At 46.3% G+C, this 27,679-nt stretch overlaps 1 protein-coding gene and 1 long non-coding RNA gene across 14 annotated transcripts in view; one reads left to right on the plus strand and one right to left on the minus strand.

Annotated features, from left to right (window-relative positions):
- LOC136017615 (uncharacterized) overlaps positions 1-5,285 on the plus strand; it is a 113,916-nt gene extending 108,631 nt beyond the window's left edge. For both annotated transcript variants that reach the window (XR_010614014.1, XR_010614013.1), the window contains 3 exons: positions 1,859-1,946; positions 2,083-2,251; positions 5,029-5,285. This is a non-coding gene — a long non-coding RNA (uncharacterized LOC136017615). The remainder of the gene's footprint in view (positions 1-1,858; positions 1,947-2,082; positions 2,252-5,028) is intronic.
- Positions 1,215-27,679, minus strand: part of ESRRB (estrogen related receptor beta) — a 139,238-nt gene continuing 112,773 nt past the window's right edge. For 10 of the 12 annotated variants that reach the window (XM_065686042.1, XM_065686041.1, XM_065686039.1 and 7 more), the window contains 4 exons: positions 19,010-19,120; positions 18,215-18,376; positions 12,156-12,425; positions 1,215-5,625 (listed from right to left, as the gene is read on the minus strand). In XM_065686042.1, coding sequence (XP_065542114.1) covers positions 5,381-5,625; positions 12,156-12,425; positions 18,215-18,376; positions 19,010-19,120 — 788 coding nt within the window. In that variant the 3' untranslated portion in view covers positions 1,215-5,380. Of the gene's footprint in view, positions 5,626-12,155; positions 12,426-18,214; positions 18,377-19,009; positions 19,121-22,770; positions 23,023-23,066; positions 23,403-27,679 lie in introns of those variants that run through there. The other 2 variants (XM_065686045.1, XM_065686046.1) reach the window with 2 other exon arrangements.

Below are 27,679 nucleotides of genomic sequence, written 5' to 3' on the forward strand. Positions count from 1 at the left end.
TGTGCTTACTATCAGGACACCCCCTCCCTCTATTTAATTCCAGTGTGAGTGAGTGAACAATAGTAAGGAATGTAAGGAAAGCCTTGAAAAACCTATGCAGTGCAGAAGGGTGCCGAGGATATATAAGGAAGCCAGCTGCTACTTCAGAGGTAAGGGACTGAGGAAACCTTAAGTCCCATGAATGGTGTTTGAACACAGCAGCGGGGCCTGGGCTCGCTGTAGTCCTCTGGCTGCCCTTGCTGATCTCGTGACACCAGTAGCTCCAGTGCCACATAAACTTGTCAAAACTGCTGCCCTTTGCAAAGCCACAGATTGGCTGTCCCTGTGCTATATTTAACTGAGGTAAAGTCTGCTCTAAAGTCCTGCTGTGGTGGCTCATCTTGGTTTTTCATTCAAGCTCTTTTCTATCCCATGGCGTTTCCTACTGGCCACCACTAATTCACAGCCACCGCCTCCTGAGGGCAGACTGAGACACCTCTTGGTTGCCTGGTCAGTGCCACTGCCTGGAACAAGGACCTCAGTGTTGGCTAAAAGTGAGACATGTGGAGATGGTGGTGCTTACATGGGGCGTGATGCTGTCTGTGCTCGAAAGTCAGAGTCCTGGGGTCCTTGTTTCTCATGTCTCTACCCCAGTTAACACAGTGTGTTTCTTCTGCTTTCTGAAGCAGATATGAGCTTGCCCTCCTGCACTGCTTGACCACCATCAATGCAAATGCCATGACTTCAGCACTTGCACCCACTTTATAAGCAATGGATGCTGCTGTAATACTTGCAACACTGATGATGTCACTGTTGGGTTTCAGCCAGTGGTCTATTCTATGATTAGAGATTTTGTTTTTCACTGGAACAACTTCAAGGCTTTTTCATCACTAGCTTGTCTTTATTACCTTGCACCAGTGAAGTGCAGAATGTAGGGAGAAAATGGGTGAGTGGAAAAACCAGACCAGTCCACGGCAAATGCTGACAACAACATGTCTGTCTAACGAGCCCTCAGCAATGCTTATCTCACAAAAATGGAGGAGCTTGCTGAGAATTTGTTTTCTGGCTACGGGCAAACACCAGATTAGTGTTTCTGAGCAGGCTGGGGCTCTCCTCCCATACTGCAGCATGCAAAATCCTGCCTTCCCCCACCCCAGCCTCTTCCGTGGGGTGGGGGAACCTCAAGGGACAGAACAGAGCAGCTCCTGAACGCAATAAACATTACTCTGCCTGGGTTAGTTTTTACATTCTGTGTTTTATTTCTGTTTTGTTTGAAATGACCTGTACCACAAGAATACAATTTATTTAACAGTTTTTTCCTTTTTCTTTTTTTTCCTTTAGGAGCAAATAATAGTTAAGTAGATACTGGTTTACTTTTTATTTCACTGACTGTCTGTAACTCTCTGCATCATTCTCACAGCCTCTGTTTCTCTGGCTTCTCCACATAACCCAGCCACAAGAACAACAGAGTGGCCTTTGGCCATATGATTGATTATAGCTTGTGGATACAAAGTGGAAGCTTTTTTTCTCAGCTCCGATTGGTAATAGAAGCTCAACAAGTTACATTCTAGGGTCTTTCTCAATGACTTTCCCCACTAACAGCTGCTTACATGTTTCTGGTGCAGCATGTTTTGTTTTATATATTTGTACTAGGTTTGTTTTTTTAAAAAAAGGATGACATAGCTTACAAAGAGAAAAGAACAACCCCCCGCCCCCCCCCCAGCAGGAGCAATACTGCAAGGGTCTGATCACTGGGGGGCATTTCTTGTAGCTTCACAGTTTTGCCGCGAGGTGTAATGCCCAAGTTTCCCCAGAAACCTAATTCTGTGTGGTATTGTACCCTTTAATTGATCCCCATGAAATTTGGTTTGCATTACAGGCCAGACACCACTGTTCCCAGAGAAGAATGTGCCCAAAACAGAAGAGCTGGTCACTTGGGAAGAATTGCCTTTTGTAGCAGCTGACAGGTATGTGGTTTCTGTTATCCGCACATGCAAATCAGGGGCTGGGGCTGCTTTACCGTAGTTGCTGGACATGGGCTTCATGCTTATTCACTGTTACTGATACACTTACTTACCTCTTCTACTTTGCTTTGAGTCATAGAGCCCATTTGTGTCCCAAGGCTCAAGCTCCACCATCTTTTACGCCATGAAGAAGGACAGCTGTATGGTGCTGACTCTGTGACTCCTAGATTACAAATGAACAGCATAAAGAGCACCAACCCATTTCCTAGTTCATGTCTCAACTTCCACACCCCCACTATTAAGAGACTGTGAGTATTCAAAGACCAAAGCAGTTGCTGACATCCCATTTCCTACTTCTAAGTTCACTGAGAGGACTACACTACAATGTTCCCATCCTCTGCAAACCCAGCTTGCTGTGTAGCTGGACATACTCCTCAGGTGTGGCAGCATGATAGTATTAGTGATGCACAGCAGATCAGAATAACTAACTGGGAAAAGATACGTGTGATTCCTGCACTGGTGGAAGGGCCCAATAGAGCTGACCTGGTTCACAATTTAAGATAGTACAAGACTTTTAAGAGTTAAATCTAAATAGGTGTTTCTGTCCCTGTTCCTGTGGGAGAGTTTGCATTCCTTGCTTAAAGAGATTAATGTGTGGTAATTACTGTCTGGTTCAGTTCCCATCCTATTTGAGAAGCAATGCAAACATTTCCAGGCATATTATCTTCAAGAAGTGGGGGATATCCAGGAGGGCTCCAAGGTTATGCAACTGTATTGAAGAAAGAAGGTCCTGGAAAAAGAAAAGCATTTGGTATCTTCATACTGTTCTGCCAAGGCAGGAGTTGCCTCCATGCCACAGCCCTAGTCTAAATAGCCAGCATTCTCTGTGGGCTAGAAGCTAACTCTGCAGCTCTCCATTATCATTGTTTAGTAGGTATCTGGAAAGCAGGCCTGGGTCCAAATACAACAAAGCTGGAAGAGCCTTCTTCCTTTGTATGTGACCTTTCCAGGCAGGGCCCAATAGAGTAAGAGTTGCTTTTTAGGATCTTTTCTTCTATTCTGGGACAGCTACCTTTGCGCAGCAGGTTGGGACACAGTGGGCTGATGGTGAGCTGGGTAGCATTTGGCAGGGAAGTAACAGTGGTCAAATGAGTCAAACTTACAGGTGATAGTGCAATACAGCACATTTGTGACAGCATTTATGCCACAGCCAGAATTGTTGCCAGAGTGCAGCACATGGCAAGCTGGCTCTCTAGTGGTGGCGTCCGTTTTGTTTTGGTCCCTCTCAGTCACAGATGGATACAGGCAACCAAAAGCCTCTCATTTTCTCACCAGCTCCTCTGTGAGGGAGCTGGGGAGAGAAGCACAAGTATCTGTTCAAAACATAAGGGAACTGTGTAATTGCTACTGCTGTGATCATGGAAGCAGACCCAGCTCCCATGTGCCTTCTGCTCCTTAGGTCTCTGTTAGTTTACTAATGTGCCTGAAGCAAGCCTGAATTCCTCAACAAGTGAGTACAAATTGAATAAAAGTAGCTACAATTGTGTAGTGTAGGAAAACTCAAAGGAGATGGAACTGAACCAACTCAAGCGCCAGGCTACAAGAGCTGAAAGGTCTGCATCACTTAGCACCCCTCGTCTCTGAGCTAGCTTGGGTGTTGTTCTGCAGCACTGACAGCCCTACTGGAATGCACTGTTCCCTAGAAGAAAACAAGCACCCAGTGCCTCCCTGATCACACGCCTCAACCCTGCTTTGGAGGGCTTCCTGCCAGGGGCAAGCTGCTCCTCTGCCACACCATCTTTCTTCTGGGCTAGCTAGGAAAGGATGGAAGCTTGAGGGGAACAGAGGCAGTAAGCTAGTAGTGTCTCAAATGTGTATCAGAGGCTTTTTCTCACTGTTACTGCCATGCCACTGACTACAAAACAGACAATACATTCAGGTTTCATCAGCTCAGGCTGGGTCAAAACTAAAGTGACCTAGAAAATAAAATCTTAAGAGATTGCCAACAGCCAGTTTTGCAGTCACCCGCATCCCCCTCCGGCTACTGGGAATGCAGCAGATCTAAACCAGGGCTTGGAGACAGCAGGAACCTTGTTACATGAGACAGGTAAATAAACATTCCCCCACTTCTCCCACAACCTTAAGGTCAAGTATTTGCTTTCCCATCAACAAGAGAACCCCTTACCAGGCCCAGGTATTATCTATGCTAGCTCTTCTGCTGCTCTTGAGGATAATGGGATGAGGCAGGGGAAGACAGTAGTTGGGGTATCAGGGGTTTCATGCCACCCTCTAATTTATTTCCATAGGCTGCCACAAAAAAGCAATCTCTCAGGCTCAAGAGCTGCCTCCTCAAAAAAGCAGTGCCCTTGATTCCTAACTAGCATTTGGCAATAAGCCTAAGTCTCTGTGGAGGCAAAAAGCTATCACTTTAATGAGGTCTAGGCAAGCTCTGTTTTGGGGTGCATTTATACTTGGGCAGTAACCATGCAAAGCCTTGTGTTGTCTGCCACAAGGAAGAAGTGGGAAATGGCACTCGGCTGAGCTGAAGAGGCAGGTTTGATACACTATAGGGTGAAAAGTGTGGAAGAATTGTAGTTAGCACCACATAGGAGAGGATGCAGAGCTTATCAAGTCAACCCAGCTCTGAGGCATCATATAGGGCTCTTTTTTTCTTGCCATTTGGGAAAGGAGACTTGCATTCTCTCAGGGACATATATCCTACCTCTTCAGGGGACTGCAGGGATTGTACATGGGAGGGACTAGCCAGGCGTAATGACACACTGTACAAGGTCGCAGAATATCTTACACAGTTAGGAGCATCTTTCCCGGTAAGAAGTGGGGCCTGTATGTACAAGTGTTAGCTGTTGCTAGAGGGGTGGCCTGGGAGCAGCCGTTTTGATCAGCAGAGTTCCAGCACTGCTCTTCTCCAAAGGAGCATCTGCTCTATGTAAGAGCCAGAAAGGTGACAAAAAGAAGGACCCTGGCTGCTTCCCTTTCTATCTGACCCCTCACAACACCAGCAGATAATGTTTTTATTGACTCTATTCTTCCTCTCTTCCTGCTTCTCTTCCCACTCCCCCTCCAGCACAGGCAGAGGGAGCTGGGGAGCAGGCGACCTGGACAGCGCCGAGAGCATCACTGCTCAGTGGGGCTGAGCCCCAGTGACCGCCTCAACAAGTGCAAGAGCATATTCTAGTACTTCCCACAGAGAAAACAAACGAAAAAAAGAGAAACGGGTGACTGATTAAAAGTTTCCCCCTCCTGTACACGAGATTCTGCAGTCACACCAGCAGATAGACATTAAATAATTCTTCCATAATAAATGACTGGAGATAAAAGCCAGCGGTGACTGCTGCTGCTGTTTGGATTGCTCCGTTGTCTGCATCTTTGTTTCTAGTTGTTTGTTCCCCGGCCACTGTCAGCTGGCGCTGGGGCTGTCAGACCTTTGCCTCTAACATTTCTAGAAAGAGTTTATGCATGGGAACCTTGCCCTGAAGTTTGATGCTGTAGAAGTGCTGCACAGCTTTGGCGGCCGTCTGCCGCAGAAGGGGCAAGGTCAGGAGCAGCTTGCCTGCTCGCCGGGGCTCCTCGTTGCGCTGACTCAGCTCGTAGTCCTGCAGGGCTTCGTGGAGAAGGTCCTGGAGTTTCTGCACAGCATCCATGTCCTCTATGTGCATGGAATCTGGGGCATGGGAGAAAAGACCGCAAACAGACAAGTCAGACATGAGGAACAAGAAAGGAAATCCTTTATGATCCTGGAGCTAAAGATGCTTTCTTTCCTTCTCTTTCTTTTCTGTTGGTTTGGTTTGGTTTTGGGGTGGTGGGATTTTTTGTTGTTGCTTGGTTGAGGTTTTTTTTTGGGGGGGAGGGGTGTTTTGTTTTGTTTCTTAAGGGGGAAAAAAAATGCACCTTGCTGACAGGTGTTGGTGCTGCTGCAGTGACGTCTGGCATCAGCCCGACGAGTTGGCCCTAGCAGTGCAGGGACAGTAAGGTTGCTGGGGTAGGTGACACATTGTGGCCTGCGTGCTGCCAAGTTTGCCGGCTACCCCAAAGCTGTGCAGGGGTCAGCCAGGGGCCTTTGTGACTTGCACATTCACTTGCCCTCCATGCTCCTTATGGGAAGAGTCACCCTGCAAGGGGCAGCAGCTGCTGTGCTGCCTCTTGGGAGCAATCTCATTAAGAATAATTAACACTGCTATAGCGCTTCATCTGTCTAAACGGCCTAATTGCCGTGCAGCTGCTCAGGGTGTCAGCAAGACAGAAAAACCCCAGTAGGTCACAACCAGTATGCCCAGGGGTGTTGCCAGCCCCACCTTTGTGCATATGCCCCTGTTTTCAAAGATTGCCAGCAGCTGCTCAGGGAGCTTCCTGCTTCACTGAAGGAAACCCACACGTCCTGCAAGGCCCCTTCCCTTAGGCTGCCAGTCAGATTTCTTCAACCTGCTGGAGGGGCAAGCAGGATTTGCAAGGCTAGCACAGCTCCTTAGCATGTCGCTGAGGCAAAGGTGACCCAGTCTGGGTTTGAACTGGGCAACCCAAGTTGAACATAGGCTGCTAAACAACTCGTAGGTAAGTCAGGGTGACAGAGGGCAGCACCAAAGATCAGAGGCTAGATAAGAGAAGCTGTCACTGAAGCTTTTCTTCCTTTTCATCTTGCTGATACTTGCTTCTTTCTTACAACCCTGACAGAGCTGGAGACACTGTTGCTTTGTCTTCATTGTTCAGAGACTTTTAATTGATACTGAACCCATTGATCAAGTTTCCTGCCATAGGACAACAAATCCAAAGGCAGCAGCAAAGGGCCACCATGGCAAGCATGCACGCAAGTGCACTGTCTGCCACTGCAGCCGGACTTTGCAATGCAGCAGCGCTCTGGCTCAGCCAGACACACAACACAAATGTGAGGACATGGGATCCTCAGTGTGACAGCAGTGAAGGGGAGGAAAGCTGGCTGAAGCATCAAAATCTCTCTAGAGACATGTGTCATCTATGGAGAATGCAACACAAATACTGTGAATTTCATACATGTACAGTAAATGCTATTTATCATGCACAATTTAGAAAGTATTACAACACTTGGGAAAATATTATGTCTAGCAAGAAAGCTGTTAAGAAGCTGTTTAGAAAAAATGCACTAATTAGAGGATATTAAAGGGTTGTATTTCCAAGAAGCCTACTAAGAAAGGATTGTTCTTGCTGCATTTGCTTTTCGTATCCAAGAGATCAGGCAAAGAAGCTCAGAGAAGACACAGTAGGTCATCACAGTGGCCTGAGCTAGCCACAGAGCTTGATTCTGAAACATAGGGAGGCAGAAGCATGTTGTCAAGTCAGTCTGGCAACTTGTCCCAGCCAGGTAGCAGCTCTGGAAAATTTCCATGCACCATCCAGGAGAAGTGAGTGGGACCTGTTTCCTGCCAAGTTGCAAAGATAATTTTTGAGACTGGAAGTATCAAGAGCTGGAGCTTGGAGAGAAATGTCCTCCAGCCTTTCCGTTTAATGTCCTTCCAGGTGGGGGAAAAAGTAATCACAGCCCATCAGAGTGTGCAGATTCCAGTGGTGCTAGAAGCTCCGGGCAATGAGCCAAGCTTCAGGTCCAAGTGGGTGCTCTGGTTTTGGGTACTGATGCAGCTGTACAGCAAAGAGACTCCCAAAACTGTGCCCTCCTGCCACCTGACTTCTGTAAGGTGAGGAGACTTAACGGCACTACATAACTAAATGTACACAGGGAGAGCAACTGGGGAAATAAAGATCAAAGCCTGCCCCACTTCCCCCCTCTTTGCTGAAAGAAGCTCAAAATCGGCAGCTGACTGCAAAAAATAAAATAACAGTGCAGGATTAATTTCCCTGCAATCCACCAGTGAGCTGGTGTCGATGGCATTGATAAACTGTTAATTACGAAATCAATAGCTATGAATTTTTACAGCTGGTGGAGCACTGAGGTGGAGGGAGGTTGCCCAACCATGTCCCTGAGGGTCAGCTGGCCTAAAAGGCTTCGTGTCAGGAGCCCCTCTCCAACATTGCTGACATTGGGTACAGGGCAGGTGTGAGATGGACAAGGCTCACTGCCTCCTCACCTAACTCTTTTCTTGCAGCTTCTGGCCAGAGCAGGAGTCGTCAGGATGTTACAGGACCTGTTAGTACAGAATTTGCTACATATCCCCTTGATAGATCCAGATCTTGTTCACTCCATCTCAGAATTTAAATACATGGGGAAAAAAAAGGGAAATAAGGTTTGGCCAGTATGGGGTTTCCTTAAATGAACATGTGCTGTATGCTAACATGGAGGGGTCTTCAATACACAGGTTGATCAATTTGTTTCATGAAGAAAGAGGACCTAGGAATACCTAGGAAGGGACTGCTTGCTCTGAAGGATAACAGTTTAAGTCTATAGCACCCCTACTCTGTCAAAAAATGTGTGACCATATTGTTGGGACTTGCCTGCTTCTCTGGGCATTAAGAATTCATTTCTCAGCTCTCTAAAATGCACTTACTAAAGACAGAGGTCATCTGAATTATCTTTGCCTGTCCCAGCAGGTGTGTCCTTGGTGCATTACACTGAGGACGCAGAGATCAGCCACAGCACTGGCAAGGTCAGCCTGTTGTCAGCTTCTCCTCTAGTGAAGAGCAAGTAAGCTCCCACTTCTGTTTTCACTGTTTTAATTCCTAGAAACAAAGGTCAATACACACAGGGCTGCGTGGAAGAGAGGAAAGTCCCTAGAAGCATGAGCAATTACACCCAACAGGGATAAGGGAAATTCGGGAATTTATACAGGAGGCAAGACAGAAAGCAGGTCTGGGCAGCACAGGTGCTAATGTAAGTGATCAGCTTTAAACTGTGTCTCTGACCCAAGGGAGCTGAGACCTGGCCGAGAGGTAGTCTGCATTCCATTCCTACTGTTTTAGGAATCAGCTGTTTGCATGCAAGCACATACATGCAGCCTCTGCAAGTATACTCCATGTCAAAAACATGGTAAGAAAAATATATTAAAAGAATGTGAAGGCTGAATGTGACAGCTACATTAGAAAAATACACTTGCTCTATTCTAGCTCCCTTATGTGTGGTTGTGAGAGGCTTTAATTACGTGAAAAATGAGATCTTGTGCTTTACTTTCATATGTTTCAATACAAATAACAAAGCAGGAACAAAGCAGGATTTTTGTGGATTATACTCCTACACAGATGCACTAGGAGAAACCAGTCAAGTCAGAATGGCTTTTTCCATCCAGCCGAGAACATACTCTGTCCTGTGCCTCCTGACCGTCACCTTGGCTACTTTACTCCACAGTGCTGGAAGTAGAACCCCAAAACACCTGACAAATATTGGTTGTTCTGGTCTGTCTTTGCTTAGTGTTTCTCCACTCCCAATACAGACTGTCGTTTAAGGCTTACCCTGGGCTTAACCCTGAAAACACAGCGAGCAACATCAGCAGACAGTGCTACTATTGCCCTGTGAAGAACGTGACAGTACCAAGGCTCAGGTTCTACAGTGCCTCTGCTCATAGCATGGGCCAGATAAATGCCCTGGTGTGGCACTTACTTACCCGGTCATCCTGTCACAACCACTACCTTAGCACTTCAGCCTCTCTGAGGAGCCCTTCTTCCTGTTTAATTCTGTGACCTTCCTGGTAGACAGGAGGCAGATCCTTCAACAAGAGTTGATTACATCGCCACAAGCCACCTTGCCACAATCGAGAGAGGCCAGCCTTGGCCATCTGCCCATCCTGGTTCAGTGGCAAAGTGAAGGAAGCAATTAGAGCTAAAAAAGCAATATATGAGAAACTGAAAAAGGGAACTAGATAGCAATTCATATGGATCAGAAGTTATGAAGTATAGAAAATCGATAAGGGAAGTGAAGGACATTGGAGGAAAATCCATGGCTGGAGGGCTAAGGACAATAAAGAAGTTTTATAAATACTTAAGAAATAGAAGAAAAATGACCATTTGTAGGGTGGCTCTTTTCACCTGGACATGATTAAACTGTTAACAGCAGTGCAAAGGAGACAGAAGTCCTCAGTGAGGATGTCTGTCCCATTTAGAAAAAAGCAGCATTACGTAGCAATGTTATATGAAAATGATTAAGACTTCTTAGTCTGTCCTATATACAAGAAGATTCAGACATCTGTTAGGTACAAACTTCACAGAAATCAGCAGAGCTGGATAACTTGGCTTGAATAGTTCTAAACTTGCTGGCTGAGGCCCATATAGGGCAGATTAATGATTAACAAGTTTTGGTATTTTCAAGCAATTCAAGATGACTGAAAAAGTTCTAATGACGCACGTATTCTCCTAGGTATTACCTGATGATTTCCATGCTAGCCTGATGTGAACCAGGGTGACATAAAGGAAAGAAAAAAAAAGAAAGACGTTTGATGAAGACTTATAAGATGGCACTTAAAAGACACATAGATGTGGCACTTACTTAGGGACATGACTTAGTGGCAGACATGGCAGTGCTAAGTTAATGGATGGACTCAACGATCTTAAGGGTCTTTTCCAACTTCAGTGATTCTATGATTCTGAATGATTCTGTGATTCTGCTGCCAGTCAACACAATACTTTGGAATACAGGTCTTGTCAGACAAACATGTTTTCATTCTCTGATGAGATTACAAGTTTGGTTGATAAAGTTAACTTCATAGCTATAATAGACTTACGCTTTTATAAGGCACTTGGCTTAGCACCACAGGGCATTCTCATTAAAAAATTAGCACTATGCAATATCAATAAAGCACACTTTCAATTGATTAGTAACTGGCTAGATGACAGATCTCAAAGTAGCTATCAGTGGTGAATCATCCCTGAAGGAGAAGTTTTCTAGCGGAAATCCACAGGGATCAGTAAAAGAAACAGATGCCACTCAAGATTTTTATCAATGAGTTGTAAGCAATTTCTTTTTTCTTTGAAATTGCTGCTGCTAAGATGTATGGATGGCAAAGAGGATCAGGATGGTGTAAAACAGTGGGGATAGGGCAGCCGCACGCACTCTGGACCACTTGCTTACACTTGCAGTAATGTATCTATAGCCAAGGAATCTGTCTATGGAACTTGAACTTCATTGAGTCAAGCAGTCAGAAGACCTGGGGTCATAGCACACAGCTCAACAAAGACCAGTATCTAAAAGGTGAACTCAGTCAAAGTGACATTAAAAATCTGGTGCCAAGGAATCTTTTTTTTTTTTTGCTGTGGTTTTATATTTTTGTTTGTTTGGTTGGTTGGTTTTTTAACTGAGAAAACTATTTATTCTTAGAGTGAGCTACCATGAAAGAATCAGATTCCCCCTCTTCTAATCCCTTCAGCTTCACATGGGGTGTCTTTCTGGAAGGTGGCTTTATCCAACACAGATACTGGATTCACTGCTGGGCTGCAAGTGTGAATTCTGTGACCTGCACGATGCAGTTTGAAAGATCTGATGCGAGACAATGAGACTCAAGGGATGTAGAGGGAGCCCTCGTCACACAGTAGCTTTAGCAGTTTCCCTTTTGGAAGGGAGTCCTGAGCAAATAGCTATCTGGCTTTGTGTGACAGCAGTGCAGCACCCAGCACCTCTTGTCTCCCCTACAGCCTGCTGGATTGAGAGCTGCAGCCCTCCCCAGACTGAGATGGAGGGCACTGGGTGGAGGGCCCTGGCCTTTCTCATCCTCTTCACAAGAGGAAACAGAACAGGCAACATGGGCTTACGCTCTACCATCCAGATCCACAGTGTCTCCCAGTTTAAGAGAGATTCAGTGTCTGTGGTCACTGAACATTTCTAGGACAGGACTGGGCAACCCAAATCCCACAGCTTTTTGTGGAATTTGAAATTAGGACCAAGGTTTCCCTGTTTGCTGTAGCTGACCAACTGAACACTACTGAAGTGGATGGAAGGGCATCCTACATCCCCTTTTCTGAACTCATGGCACCAGAGTCAGCTCACTAATGGAGAAGGGCTTCACAGGCTTTCTTTTACTGCCAGAAATCAGCAGCCACCCCATCCCTGCCTGATTCCGCTCTCTAATACAGGGCCAGAGCACAGTTTGGGTTCTATCAGCAACAAGCCTAATTTCTCCCTGCTCTCCAGCTTAGATCCTGCTCTGTGGACAAAGAAGAGCTCTGAGGATGTTGCATGACAGGCAGAGCAGAGTCTCGGGCAGTAGTCTCTAGTTTCCTCCCAGGCTAGATAACAATATGGGCCTTGACTCCCTGATTGTGACGGTGACTGGGTTAGGGCTTTACCTGAGTTGGCAAGGGCCAGAGCTTTGAGTGTGACAAACTCCTCCTTTTCCACCTTGAGTTTCTTGTAGCGGCGCACCAGTTGTAGGATGGCCAGGTAAAGCTCCAGCAGCCCCGTCAGACGAGAGTGCTCTTCATCCATGATGTAGTCCTCAGCATAGACAAGCTTGTCTTCATATGGCAGGGAACGGTACACAATGCCCAGGATGAGGATTTCCATCCAGGCGCTCTGGAGGAGGCTCATCTGGTCCCCAAGGGAGAGGTTGGAGAACCCTGAGAGGGCAAAGGACAAACACAGTCAAATGGGTATGCAGCAGAGCCTCAAGGAGCCTGGGATCCTTAGTTTCCCTGGGATTCACCTCAAGCACTCTCCTGCTGCTGTCAAAAATAATTTATAAAAGATTATTAAAGCAACCCTGTCTCTGTGGCAGTCAGCACACATGGACCTTAGTCTTCTCTTTGCTCCTATGCCCACGCACAACAGTTCTGATGATCTGACTGTGTTTATGGCAACCCAAGGTTAATGACAACCTCTTTTCAATTATCTCTGCTTCTTTTACAGCAGCAACTGTTTTGTACCACATCATCCTGCTCACTGTTCCTCTGTGGTTTTGTACTGCAGCCTATTTAATCTGCCCCAGCTGACCAAAGAGCAGAGAACAGATACACATGGCAGAAAAGAGGGCTTCTGATGGGATAGGAGGGAATGACAAAGGCCTTAATTAAAAGCATACCACAATCTCTCATCTGGTCAACATGAGAGAAGGTCCTGCCACAACAGAGCACTGAAATGTATTCAAAAGTTGAATACTTGTATAAACAGAAACCTCTTCTATTCCTCATTACTCCCTGAGCTCCACGCCATCAGCTTTCTGCACCTCACAGCCAACAACCTCACCCAGTGTCGAAAATATCTTTATGGTGCCATACAAGGACCTAATGACAGCCAAACCTGGCAGCAACAGAATCAGCACCCAGCAGTGAAGCAAGTCTTTCTCAAGTACAGACAGAGTAAACACAATCTGGAGATAGACCCTGACAGCTCCAGTGCCCACTTGAGAAAGTGGAGAGGCCAAAACACAGGGGCACCATCTGCCTTCAGGGGTAAAAGTGCGTGTGAAAGCAAGCTGTTACGTCCTATGTACCAGGCACCCTTGCAGGCCAGACCATGAAAGATCCTGGGAGATGGGCATTGTGCCATAGCCATTACAGACAGGGATGCCAAGCACAGTGTGCTGGTCCCATCTAGGCAGCTCCTGCCCACCACTGCACATTTTGGCAGCACCTTGTGTCTAAAGATTCCCAGGGCTGTGAGAGAAGGGGACCACCAGGGACCCCACAGCTGGGGAAGGAGGTGGGGGGAGATGCTCCACCAGCCTCCCCTGCCAGTTTTCTCCCCAAGAGACCTGTGAGCTAATTAGCCTCTGTGCAGAAGCCTCCCAGCCCCACTGTCTGTGTGCTAGACTCAGCAGGACTCCTTCATCCCACAGCCCTCCCTGCTCGCAGTTCTTGGCCTCGCATCAGGGCCTTCATAGCCAGCCACCATGATGATCATTTGATTTCTCTTGTTATCAAGTTGGCAATTAACAAAAGAGCTGATGATTGCTATATTGACCAACTGTGGGTTCTTTTTTTCTATCTGCGCTATCTCAGCTGGGGAAGGGAAGGCAGAAGGGTGGGTTAGTGGTATTTATTTATCACTACGCCATGTTTTGTGTTTGTGTTGCCAGGGGAAGCAAAGGGTGATAATGGCCTGGCAGCCCTTGGACATCCAATTTCCCTTATCAGGCCACTGAATAGAAAAGAGGCCCCAGGCCACATTAATTAACAGATACCAATCAGCTGTCACGTGCTGTGTGTGCAAGGTCTGAGGGGAGCAGTGGGTGGGAGGGAAGAATCAATAAACCATTGGGGAGGAGAGCCAGAGGGAACAGCTAAAGAGGAGTCCAGGCTCCTAGGGAGAAGAGCCGCAAATCCAGCTCCATGGCTGTAAGACTGATCCTTGTACAGCACAGCCAGTGCTCCAAGTTGTCCTGCACCTGGTGAATACCACACCTTACTCAGGCTGTGAATACTTCAGAGGTGCCTTGTCCTTTGCCTTGCCTTTCTGCCCCTTGCCTCTTGGAGCTGGTACATGCTGCTCCTGAATGTAGCCCTCCTGATTAAGTCCAAGTGTAGGCTGACGCAGCTCAAATGCTTGGGATTCTGTCTCCCTAGGTCTACTTGCTGCAGAAGGGAATTGAGAAGATTAGCCCTGAGACAGGGTGAATGGTGCTGTGCACAGCCACTGTCACTCTCCAGCACCTGGAATCTCTCCTTTGGTCACCCCTCTCCTAGCTCTGACCATGCAGGACAACCCAACATTTAGGCTGCTGCCTGAAGTCCAGTTTCTGGGTCAGACGGCTTTATGCGTCCTCATTCCCCATCTGGATTACAAAAGGGGTTACACTGCACTCTGCCAATGAAATTTGTTAAAGATTGAGAAACAGTCATGTAGTAGAGTGAAAGGATCCAGGATAGACATGGCTGACACTTTATCTGCTAGAGAATAAAGTAGGAAAATGTACTTAACCCTTGCAGTAGCATCTCTGTTAATCACTCCTTCCCAGAGGCAGTTACGGTAGGTGGGAACTGCAGAAGAAAGACCATGCTTTGTCCTGTGCCAAGGAGAACAGAAGAGCCAGCTGCAATTGCCCTACCCACCTGGGAAAGCACCTTCCCAGAAGCACTCCCAGGTAGGCCAAGGCCTCCAGCTCCAGCAGGAGGGCACAAGGGAAGGAGTGCTGCAGTGCCAAGCCTTGACTGGAAACATCCGACAGAATTGGGACCCTTTTCCTCCAGTGTTTACACATGTAGAATGCAAGGGCTGGAGGACTGTGCCTGTAACATTGCAGTCAGCACAGACAAGGGAAGACCATACAACCTGGGGTCTTCCACACTAAGAATCTCGACATCAGGAAAGGTAAATGCTAATTTCACCTGGCCAAAAACACAGGCTTGCTATTACAGGTTTATAAGACCGGAAAACCTCCAGTCAAATTCAACTGGTGCACCATCTTACAGCTCCCAGGAATTGATAAAACCCAGTCCTATTGCATTCCCAAGCTGTTTGATGGCACAGCATCCAGAAAGTGTCCTTAGTGATCTGTTTCTTGCTGCTTTTCTCAGGTGTGATCCTGAAAGGTGCTGAATGCTCCACTGCCATCCCTACGCTCCCAAAAAGAAGAGCCTCTGTATCTAGCAGAGAGCTGTATGCATGTTTCCCTCCTTGCCAGTTTGAGAAGAGCTGCTTTATTTGCAATAGCTGATGTGACATTCAGGGGGTTTATTTTTTGTCTTCTTTTTTTCTTTTTTTATTCCCGTGGTTTGGCAGTGGGAGCTCACAGAATTAAAAAAAAAAAAGAAGTCACATAATTTGTGGCAAGTGGAGTTCATAATCTGTTAATTTATTATCATTTCTGTCATCCTGGAGGGCCATTAGCAGAGGTAATAAAGGGAGATGTAATTATAGGATCTGAGGCCACTCCAGACACAGCTGCTGTCACTCCACTTGCCATATTTCATTCTGTGCTAGTACTATCGTCTTCCTAGTGAGAACAGCACAACAGCTACCCTGGGAGAGCCTTCATCGTCACCCCTCGAGAGAAGTCTTGTCTCCCTGAAGCAAGGCACGAAGAAAAGGTAGATGTTCAAAGACAATTAGCGCAGGGGGGAGGTGCGTAGTGGGGAGGGGGCCTCGCACAGAAGGGGAAAACTCCACATTGCCTAAGCATGGCTTTTGAGCTAATGGTTAATAAGGCTACTGAGCTAATAATACTTGCTAAACACCATTAAATCATGCTTTCTTGTTGTCATAGAAGAGTATCTTTAACTGATTATATTTGCTAACACTGTGGGCCGCAAGTTTGTGCTGACACCTGGCATCCTGAAGGGTTGGTATGATTTTAACATCACACTGGTTTTTACTAATTCCAGTGTGAATATATGGCAGGAGTTTGTGACTTGTTCTTTTCACCATCCCCCTCTCTCCAAGAGTTTATGAACACAGGAAGCAATTTCGTTTTGCTCAAATTCCTGGGAAGGCAGAAATACAGGGCATGGATAATCTAAACACCTGGCAGCCTCCTGGCCCTGCCCTGCTCTGCCCCCTTGCTGCCTAACTCAGTATGTTTTATATTTGTTTCAGAACTGCGGAGTATTTTGTTCCATTTTTATGAACAGTCTTCTATTATGTTTGTTTCTCAGTACTGCTCCCTTGTGTAACAATCCCTAAGCTCCTGTGCACACAGTCCTGTTATAATACTGCTGCTGGTCTGAACTGTGCCAGGCTGATGGCTATTACCATGTTGCAGGGCCTTTGACAGGAAAGGAAAAAAGAAAACTGAGATGACGGCAGGTATGTCCTGCCTTTCAGAAAAGGGAGAAAGAGCCTCTTTAGCAGTGCAGGAGCAATCTCTACTATACTCCTGTTCTGGGATATCGTCACCATGGCAGGCTGGAAAACTCTGTATGAACTTGGAGCTGAGCATCCCATGCTCATTCCACAGCTGCAAGCTAGAGAACTACAGCAGGGCATGCTGCGTGAACAGACACTGCATTATATTAAAACCATTCCTGTTAACACCCCAAGTTCTGGGTTAGTAGAGCAATCCATGCTGAGTTCCTTAATCGCCATTGTAACCCCACTTGTGATGAATCAGCCCCAGATGGATTTTGGCACTAGTGACGGGTATAATCTCTGCAGATACTGCAGATTTCATGTAAGAAGGGCACCACTGAGATTAACCTCTACTCAGAAACACTGTCCTGAAAAAGTTTTTCCAGACTTCATAGTCCCACCAAATAATAGTCCATGTTCCATCTAGCCCAGGAAACCACTAACCCTTGACTCACAGGAGAAATGCTCCCTCTGAAAGAGAAGCAGCCACCAAAAAGCCAAAAAAGGAGCCATGAAGAGAAACAAAATACATGGGAGATGTAAACTGTCTGATCACTCATGGTTGAGATGCCTCATCAAACAAGGAAGAACTTAAGGCCAAGAACCAAAGCAAGAGAACACAAACCCATGCAGTGGAAGACACGGACAATATGCAATATGGGTTAAATCCTGTGATCCTATGGCTGAGCCCTAGATACTCTCCTGACACAAGAAAGTGGGACAGAAGACAGGAGATAGCTGTAGTGACCCGTTCACACTAATCTTCTGAAGCAGTCTTTGGAAAGCAGCCATGTAAACCTCAAGGACATCCCCTAAGCTCCCTGGCCAACCTTTTCCACAAGCAAATCTAACCTATCTTTGTTTTTTGTTTTGTTTTTGCAGGGGCGGGAGAGAACTAGAGAACGAGGGGGAATTTTCCCTTTCCAGACCAAATCTTTGTCCCCAGAACCCCCTTGAGGGCCATGTCTGCTCCTTCAGCCTGGGTCCATCCTACCTGCACGTGTGAGACATTTGCTATGTCACACAATTGTACAGGCACTTATTGGATATAGTCAATGAGTCTTCTGAGGCCAGTCACATTGCAAGTAAGTTGCCCTCATTATTTGTTAGCACAGAAGCCTGGAGATTCACTGGAAATAAGGAGTATGTCCTGCATCCCCATGGGACTTGTTCTGTGATGAGTCCAGCATGAGGAAAGCTTTCCTGACTCTGGGCAAGAATGTCCACTGCAGACAGGGTAGGTATCTGCCTTGTCATTAGCAGTAAAGTCTGGTCACTGCCATAACATTTATTCATCTACAAACGCAACAGACCTAGCAGTGCAAAATCACTAAGCCCACCATACCATCCCAAGGCCTGTTTCCCAAGTGCTTTTGCTGTGCCACACACTGCCAGGTAAAACAGAGAACTTTTATCATATGATCTCAAAGCCTTCTGCATAATCCCATGGAACACACACATACAGTCATAAATTTATGCATCTACTGGAGTTTGTTACCAGTGAGAGCCCACCACAAGCAGTAATTTCCACCCATCACTATATATAAAAATCTGATAAGCACAGTGATAAATAATAGCTCCCTTCGCTGCTCATACTTACACCCTTGTAATTCCCACAGTTTACCTGGGATGTGCTTAGCCCAGCCAATGATCACCACCAGTTCTCTGTCTGCCAGGTCACAGAGGGTTGTTAGGGCTTTGATGTCACTCTCCGGCATGGTTGGATCAGGCATGGCATAAATCTTCTCTGGCTCAGCCACCAGCAAGTGGGAGACGATCTTAGTCACTGCATATTTCAAAGGAGAAGTTGTTGTATCTCTCATGACATAAGGTGTCACAACAGCCCTTTCTAGAAGGACCTTCCTCGGATAAGACATGACTATAGAGCCCATAAGACCTTAGAAATGGGTTTGGCCACAACAGGAGAATACTTCACTGCAGATACACAGGCTGTTATGATCTGCCTGTTCCAAACCAGCTCTGTAGAGGGATGACAAAAGCAAGAAGCTACTGCAAGGTTGTCAGCCATTGTCTTGTAGGTCCAATAAAGGAAGGAGAAGGCATGAATAAGCAGTTGGTGGACTGTGGAAAAGTTTAGAGAACTATGGGTAGGTAGTATGGAAGAGAGAAATCAGCATAGGGCCAGTTTTGTTAATATTGCTTGGATACAGGAAAAGATCAGAGTATCACTAAATGGATTTACATAATCTCATAGGAAAGGTCTGGTATTTATGAATATAGTACCTGGGCTGTACCTCAGCTATACCTAGTTTACCTCTGCACTGTGATCATTAGAAAAATATCCCAGTGCTGGTGATGACACGGCAATCAGAAGCAACAACTGCTGTACATTTTGGAAAACCAGTAAAAAGAAACTTAGTGGTTGCTCAGAGGACCTCAATTCAAGACCAATACATACATGGTTTTTTAGCTGGGGGAGGGATCTGTAAGCTCAGATAAGTGCTGCTCTCAGAATCCAGTCTCCTTTTGTATTTCTGACGGCCTCCACGGACTCGATCCAGACGAACACCTGCAGGTAAAATAAGATAAATCCTCACAATTCCTTAGTGCCATAGGGAACCTTGACATGCAGATGCCAGAAATTGCTAAGTAAGACATTCCCCACACCCTGGGGAGTTTCCCCTCTCCCAAACACTTGAGATCTCAGCTGAAACCAGCAATCCCAATAATACCAGCTAGACTGCCTCCAGCTCTAACTATGCTGCTGGGAGCTTTACTTTTATTCAAAACATTAATGAAGACGGAAATTAACCTATTCAAACTCTTGAATCACCATCAGTCTGGATGGGCAAATGAAAAGCTTCAGACTTCAATGCCCTCTAGGTGATCTTGCTTTAAAAAAAAAAACCTTTAAATATCAATCAGACCTGCAGTTATAAAAATAAGCTTTTAGATTGTTCTTAAAAATGAGGAGTTAAATGTTCTGTGGCCTCTCACTGTTTATATTTGAAAATGTGACCTATAACAAATAGATTATGAACTATGAATTCAACAAAGATGTTTCAGCCTTGATTAATTAAGGCAACTGCAAGAAAAGTAGAACCAAAATAAAAACAACCTCTACTACAATCAAGCAACGATAAAGCTGAAGTAGGGAGTCACTGAAGAATTTGTTTCAACTCTTTCAAAATATGGTGAATCAAGCTGCAAACAGCAGATTGAAAACTGTTCCCAGTGACTGGGAAGCATCAGTGATTGTCACCATGCAAAGAACCATAGCAGCGTCAATAGACCAGTAGCAGCAGCTGAACTGCTGTATTAGTACAACATACTATGTTAAAAACAAATAGTGAAAAAAGCCATAGGTATTTGTCCAGTTGTAGGTTATTTCTGGCCATCCATATGATCTCCGGTAATCGGTCTTGTGAAACTGGGGTAACTCAGTCTTGCTGGGAGAAAAAGCTGCTGCAAAAAGACCCCCAGATTTTCAAGGTACATGTAGAAGCATTCAAATATAATAAAAATATAAAGATACACTATAGAAACACACATGAGTTTATCCAGTCTGCTCACAGGAACCAATTATGTGATACACTTAGTAATCCCCGTAAGGCGTTAATATTTTGCAATCAATCCACTACATAAACACAAACAACTAAAAGCAAACACTCCAAATCAGCATTGAAGTGATGCTTTTTGAACAACTTGTACACCTGAAAAAGCCTGCAGTCTGCTGACAGGTCTGTCACACTGTGCACTTCAATACCACGTTTGCTTACAACATCATAGGAAAGAGAAAGGTTTTACTGTATACTCACACCAGCCCTGCTTGCACTGCATGAAACCATTACCTGCTACACCATCCTGATACTCTTCATGGCTGCAGCATTCAAATTGGCTTGACTTACAGACAGTACCAAGAGCCCCCCAACAGCAACACCAATCAGGCCAGCAGCACTCACAGTCTGACAGCAAAATCTCACTGGCAGTAGCAACACCTGCATGGAGGTCTAGGTTGCATTGCCCATAAGCTGTGGTGTCTGGGGACAGAGGCATAGAGGCATGGTGCTATTAAGGCTGTGTAGCTGCTTCCTTTTAAGAGTCCTGCTGCTCCCACTGAGCAGGAAAAGCAGGAATGAGCAGGCCTGGAGCTCTCCAGAGCAAGGGAACTGCTGCAAGTGGCTGCTATGGGAGGCCAGCAGACATTGAGAAAAAGACATGAAGCTGAATAGGTGAACTCAGATCAAACTGAGTGATTTCCTTTCCCTGCCCCATTTTCTGTTTCTCACCCAGTGTGAAGAATTCGCTGACGTCCCTAAGCGTAAATACTACCCTTCTCCTTCATTATATGGTACTGTTTCTGAAAAGGTTTCCCAATTGCAACAGGTAGCACTGTGGGCAACACTCCTTCATGGGAGCCCAAACGTACTCCAGAGAGTGATTTCAGAAAGTGCATCAAGGGAATCCCGAACCTGAGATTATCTAGGGAGATTCCTGAGAAATAGCACTAACAAAGTCCTGAATGAAGCAGGAAGCTTTCATTTCCACCCATGATTTCTTTCCTGCTATAAGTGTACCCTGGTTTCCTAAGAAAGAAGACCTCTACTCCATCCTCTGTTGAATCAGTGACACCTACCTATAAGCTAGGAGAGTAGGGAGAGATACAAATTTCAGGAACTGTCAGTAAACCAAGCAACCAGGTATGAAAATTAAAAGGGTCTGTTCAAAGATTATGGAGGAATCCAGAACATGTTGCAGGAATTCAGCCCCGAATATCAGCTCCCCAGGGCCCTCCTAGAAGAAAGGTCATAGAATAATCCAATCCCCGCCGCCAGTGGTCCTGATGTCAGTGTTGGGAGATGCCATTCTCAGCCCAGGAGAAAACAACACAGAGCCCTCCAGGATGCTTTCACCATGCAGTTTGATAAGCAGTGGGGAAGGAAGACTGGGAGGGGATAGGGAGGAAATGGGGAAGGAGCTCATTTCCTTCTCCCAAGGAGAAGCATGCCATCCTCCAGTGCTTGGCAGAGGGATGGCTGCACAGGTTGTAGCAGTATTAGGGACCCTCAATCAGATTATAAGGACACAAAGGACTTAAGTGCATTAAAAAAAGGTAAGAGAGATGCAGAGAGATTTACCCTCCATCCCTCCTTCCTTCACTGAGCAGAGGTCTGTTTGCCCAAGGACTTCAGCTTGTTAATTTTGAACAAGTGTTTGTCCTCCTCTTGTTCCCCATCCTGTGCGACACTCCTTGAGGCAAATGTTTTCAATCAGCATTTGCAGAGCCACTGCCCTACCCTGTCATCATCGCTCAGCGGCAGAGCCGGTGAACAGGCTGACCCCTATGTAGCGCATCCCAGTGCTAGTTGCTGAGTCCAGCAACCTGTAGGTGCTATAGCAAACAAAAGCATTTCAGTCTGAGTCCCTGAGTGTGACACTCCAGACATAAGCATCATGGCAGAATCCTTGCCCCAAAGATCTGACAGCCTAAAAGGTCATACCTAGATGGAAGGGAAGGGCATGCACAAAATCAGGACCTGGTACTGAGCTGTGGTATTCAGGTGGCTTGTTAATACCTGCTGTTCTACTTTGATTTCCTTAGTGGTTGATTTTAAGATAGGCAATCTGGTTACAATGCAGCTGTGAAGGGACACTAAAGGATATTAAAATGGAGTGGGTGAGCTCAGAGAAACAGCATGAAGGAAAGCACTAAGCAGAGAAGAAACTGAGGGGGATGTAAACTAAGATATGAATGGAAGTGAGAGAGTGTAAGGAGAAGGGAGATGAGAGAGAGGGCTGGAGCAAGGCTGAGCGATACATACACTGTAACCCAAAGGGCAGATTTCACACCAAACATGCAGCCTTCCTGAGCTTTAACTGCAAGCTGCAGTGGCCACTCACAAGATGCAGCTGGTCCATACTGAAGACTCTTACATAGGATTTGGTGCCACAGCTTCACAAGACAGTGGCAAGAGAAAGCAGTTGCCTTCCAGCTCCTGGACATAACCATTTCTCACATGGATCACAACTCTCCACTTCCCAAGAGAGAGGGCACCCATCCTACAAAATTGTCACCATAAGCATTCCTGGACCTCCCTTCTTGACAGTATCAGCAAGGAGGGGCTGCTAGAACAGTAAAGAAAGGAGTGCTTACATATACAATGTGACATGCAACAGTACAGGGCAAAGTTTGGGAAGTATCATCCCTTGATAACCTACCTTTCTAGCAGCTGCTTCTTCACCAAAGTAAGGCTATTTGTACTGGAAACATCCCCCTCCTCTCATTTCCCTTTGTTGAATGTTGCTGATGTTCATTGAATTTTGTTACCTTTTGACTGACCCTGCATATGAGTTCTGGCACCCCATCTGACCTAGGTGCTGGCCCCGGTGTCTACCACAGGGACTGAGTCTTGGCTCACTGGCAGCACACTCTCAGCTCCCAGCCTGCCTGAGCCCCCTCTAATCTAGCAGGGAGCAGGGCAGAGACAGGACTTGTGCAGGATTTCTCGGCTCACCGTCCTGCCTGGGGTAGAGATGTCAGTTTTCTAAGCGTCCTGTGGGTGCCACTCGTGTTCCAAGTGCTCCTGCAGCGAGGTCTGTGCCAGCACCAAGCCTCTGCAGTGGTAGAGCTGATCTGCTGATCTGTTCAAGCTCCCTGCATTTCTCGGACATACCCCTCAGAGAGACGTCTGCCGACAACTTTGGGATCAGATGTCCCCTTGCTGACTTGATAACATCAGGCTTTTGGGTTTTTTTCTTAATGGAAGTAAAATAATTCCAGCTTTTTTTTAAAAGCTGGACCCAGGCCGAGTCTGTCGGAAGTAAAAATAGCCGAGTATGCAGAGGCGACAGCACACAGTCAGGTTTAGTTTCTGTTTTATTTTCTGGGAACTAAAAATACTCTTAAAAGCTCTGTGAAGCTAAGCCCTGGCTGGTGGGAAATGCAGTCTAGGCCCAATATCAGCTGTCACGTCAAATTACTGGCCTCACCTCACTTTCCATCGAGTCCTATCACATGCCCATGAATTGATAGGAACAGAAAGATCTATCTTGCCAAAAGAGCTAGTGGAGGAGCCAAGGTATGGGGTTTGCATGGCACTGTATGTGTCTAGATCAAGGAGGACACAACTGAAAGGAACACAGGGCAAGCGCTGGCCAGAGAGCAATGCCCCTGGGGCTGCTTCTGCTGAACTTCCCCATATACCAGCCAGGTCCTGTGGCCACTGCCCATCTCACCCTTGAGCTGCAGTTTCTGCATCAGTGCAGCCTGCTTGCTCTCCCAGGGTCTGAGTTGGGGTGGTGCTCTGTAACTAACAGAGATGCCCCTATCCCCAGGAGCTGCCATCTAAAGTACATGGATTGGCACTGCACGAGGAAGCTGGAAGGAGTAGGCTGAAAGCAGAGAAGAAAGAAAGGGAGAAGGGTTATGCCCAAGGTGTCTCCTACAGAATTTCTGTCTCCCTGTTTGCTCTGAACTTCAGGAGGGACAACAGGGTGTGGTGATGGGATGAGTGAGCCAGGAGGAGGCCTACCTAGGAAACAAGAGAGCACTGATGACCATAAAAGTTAGGCTTGCCGAGATGGGGAAAGAAACAGACTATAGGGAAAAGCATCTCTGAGAGCGAAGAGGCTGCAGCCTGACTAGGCTCTTTCATTACTCTGAGATTCCAGCATGGGAAGGGAAAAATAACTATACCATTAGGCTCTCATACTACTGCAAAAAGAGGTCAGCCCCTGCAAAATCTCCTGACAGATGACTGGTGTAATTACCCAACACATTTGAAACATAGAAAACCAATTTGAGGGTCACAGCATGGCCATCAAAACACAGCAACTGGCATGATGCAGGTCAGCAACCTTGGGAATGATGCTTGCAATGGAAGGGTGGAGAAATAGCCTGGGGAGGGAGGCAGTGGAGTTGAAAAAAAATCCATCTCCTGTGTTACAAGGGCCTACAGAGAGATTAGATCAGTTCAAGCAGTATGTTGCAGCCTCCTCCACCTTTGATGTTTTGAGGGATACGCTGTTGCATAGGAATGCTTCTTTACTGTCTGTCTGGTTAAAGAGTCCCTGGACTCAGAGGGACAGATTAGCCCTGTGATGTCTGATATACCTAGTACCAGAGGCCCACTAACTTTCCAAGAGGTAGTGTTCAGAGCTAAATCCCCAAAGAGGTGCTTACTGCCTAAAGGGACCTGCAGCCCTGGGTGTGATTTAATTCAGCCTACTTTAGACTTTGATAGCTCCCTTCTGTGCATCTGGGCTCCTCTGACAGGCAACAGAGAGAAGCTGGCACCTCCACATTCATCTCACAGGTCAGATAGGCCAGGAGTCATGATGGATATTTCTCTCCATTGGCTACCAAGAGAACCCCTGCAGGGTCAAACTAATGCTTTCTCTAGCTCAGTTTTCTGTCTCACTCTATTTAGGTAGAGCTTATGAGCCTTTTGGAACTGGTAAAGGAGCATAAGCACGGATCAAGAAACAAATTTTTAGGTAAGTAACACAATGGAGAGGGCTCACCACTGCAGGGAGAGAGGCCCACTTTTGATGGAGATCCACACAGGTGAGGGAATTAGAACCACCAACACAGCATGCTGCTGCCTTGGCCAGCCTCTTACAGCAATCTTGCAGTGTCACCTCAGCAGCGGCTTTTCCAACAGTAAGAACTAGTGTCCACTTTTTATTTAATTCTTAAATTTAGAACAGCTGTGCCAGTCAATTCTGAGTAAAGACTCTCTCAGGATGCCCTGCAGCCCAAGGGCTGGCACAGTCTTCAAAAGTGAGTCAGGGAAAGGGATTCAGTCACACCCCACTCTTGCTTACCTCAGGGGATCATAGAATCATAAAACAGTTTGGGTTGGAAGGGACCTTAAAGATCATCTAGTTCCAACCCCACTGCCATGGGCAGGGACAACTTCCACTAAACCAGGTTGCTGAAATTCCCATCCAGCCTGGCCTTACAATGTCAGAACTGCCTAAAAGCTTGTAACACAATGGTTGGGATTTAAACATCCCCGGATGGTTGCAGCTTTTATCAGCTTCCTCTTTTTCATACATGTTATAAGAGCACTAAGCGTAATTCCTGGTGACAGAATGAACAAAGTGTTTACCATAAACCTGTGTGGAGGTGATGCCTTTCTCAACAGATTTACATCGATGGAGCCTGGACTTCATGTTTGACAGAATGGGGATTTAGTTAGGTATGGCAAGAACCTAAACAGATTAATAAATGAATGGGAGGAACCAAACTAAAGAGATTTATAAGCCATTGGATATGGGAGAAGATGTGGGGAGGGTCCTGGATACACCAGTCTTATGGCCAGAAGAAAGATATCAAGTGCCAGTAGCCCAGTGTGTACTTTGTGGACTGTCCGTCCACTGGAAGCTTCCTTTTTGGAGAATTACCATCACCCTGCCAAAGGCAGCAATGCTCAATGTCATGCCACCACACAGCACAGCCCCAGCCACACTGCAAATGCTCAATTCATGCCTTGGAAAATAGTTATGTGTGGATGATACAGACATCAAGATGCCACTCACTGCACTGGGAGATCCTGTTTCAAAGGACAGGGGGTTGCCTGTCTCTTTTTAAACACAGGGGTATTTTAGAGAAAGAAAAATAATTTTTCTTTCTCTTCTTTCATTTGGATGCCTCCAATAGTGATATTTCTGGCACCGGCTGGAGGCAGAATACTCTATAAATACAAAGCCATTAAATCACATGCAGCAGCAACCTGATCGGGGCTGCCTTTTAATTTCCTGACATGAGCTGGCCACTAACCCAATTACCCAGAATCCCCGGAGGAGCCCTCATCCTTCCCAGGAAGCACAAAGCAAAAACCTGAGCATATTGTAGGGATGTCAGCTGAGCTTTCACTGAAATCAAATATCTTTTTGAGAACACATGGTCTGGAAGCAGGGATGGGGGCAGGAGGGAAAGGGGAGAGGTTGCTGGAAACACTTTGCTCCATTGAGAGATTCTTTCACTTGAAAACAGAAATGAAACACCCTCCATTTGGTTACGTTGCCAAAAAGGAGCTCAGCTGTTGATTCAGATATATGGATTTTAGTGAAGGATGAAGGCAAAGTTACTAAGCAGAAGTAATTTGGGATTGCCAGTGCTTGGAATCCCTTGTTTAGATACTAGATGACTGCACCCAATTTATAACATCACAGAGACAGGCCTGCCCACGGTGAGAGATTTGTGTAATTGGGAAACATCTGCACCATCAGCCCCTGGCTACAGCTGGTTAGGGAAAAAGTTAAGAGAGTTAGGAGTTAAACCTAGCAGTCAGGAGTAAACATAAGGAAAGTATCACTGGCTACAGCATTTCCTACTCAGCCAGGGTCTTGAACAAGAGGAGCATGGATTTAAGAGACAGCCACTTCTGAAATCTGGAGATTACAGGCTCGCCATCTTTACAGTGGGGACCACCTCCAACATGCACACAGATGCAGGCCCTTAGGCAGCACAGAAGTTATCAGCTTGTTGCAAGTTCCTCATAGGCAAGGTATTCCCAAAGACACCAGAGACAGGGTGGCTCTCTGCGGTCCTCAGTCCCTGTGATGTCTGGGGGGGAGGAGGCAGACCTTATGAGTGAGCTGGGCCTGGGAAGAAGGAGAAGTGGGAAGAAGGTGGTTTTATTTTTGTTTTTATTTCTCAATATCCTCCTCTCCTATTAACTGGCAATAAAATAAAATTTTGAAATTTGCCCATGATGATAATTCCTGAGTGATCTCCCTGCCTTTATCTCAACTCACGAACTTCTTCATAGTATTTTCTCCCCTGTCCTGCTGAGAAGGGGGTCTGAGAGTGCAACTTTGTGTGGCACTCGGCCAGACAAGGTCAACCTACCACACTGACATACAAAGAAAGACTGACATCACTGTCCTCTTCATGGTGCAGTTCTGCAAGGTGACACACAGGACTGTGACTTCAGAGAGGCAGCAGAGGTGTGGAGGGCAAGGCTGTGAGGTCATATTTAACCAGCCAATGTCCAAAATCAAACCTCTGAGCCCATTTACAGAAGCCATGTGTCACCTGAAATTACATCTACCTCTACACGACAAATTGCTGTAGAACTGAGACGCCATGGGTGGCTAGAGCGTGAATGGCAAGGCTATA

Source organism: Lathamus discolor, chromosome 6, assembly GCF_037157495.1.
Source record: "Lathamus discolor isolate bLatDis1 chromosome 6, bLatDis1.hap1, whole genome shotgun sequence".
NCBI classification, from domain to species: Eukaryota; Metazoa; Chordata; class Aves; order Psittaciformes; family Psittacidae; genus Lathamus; species Lathamus discolor.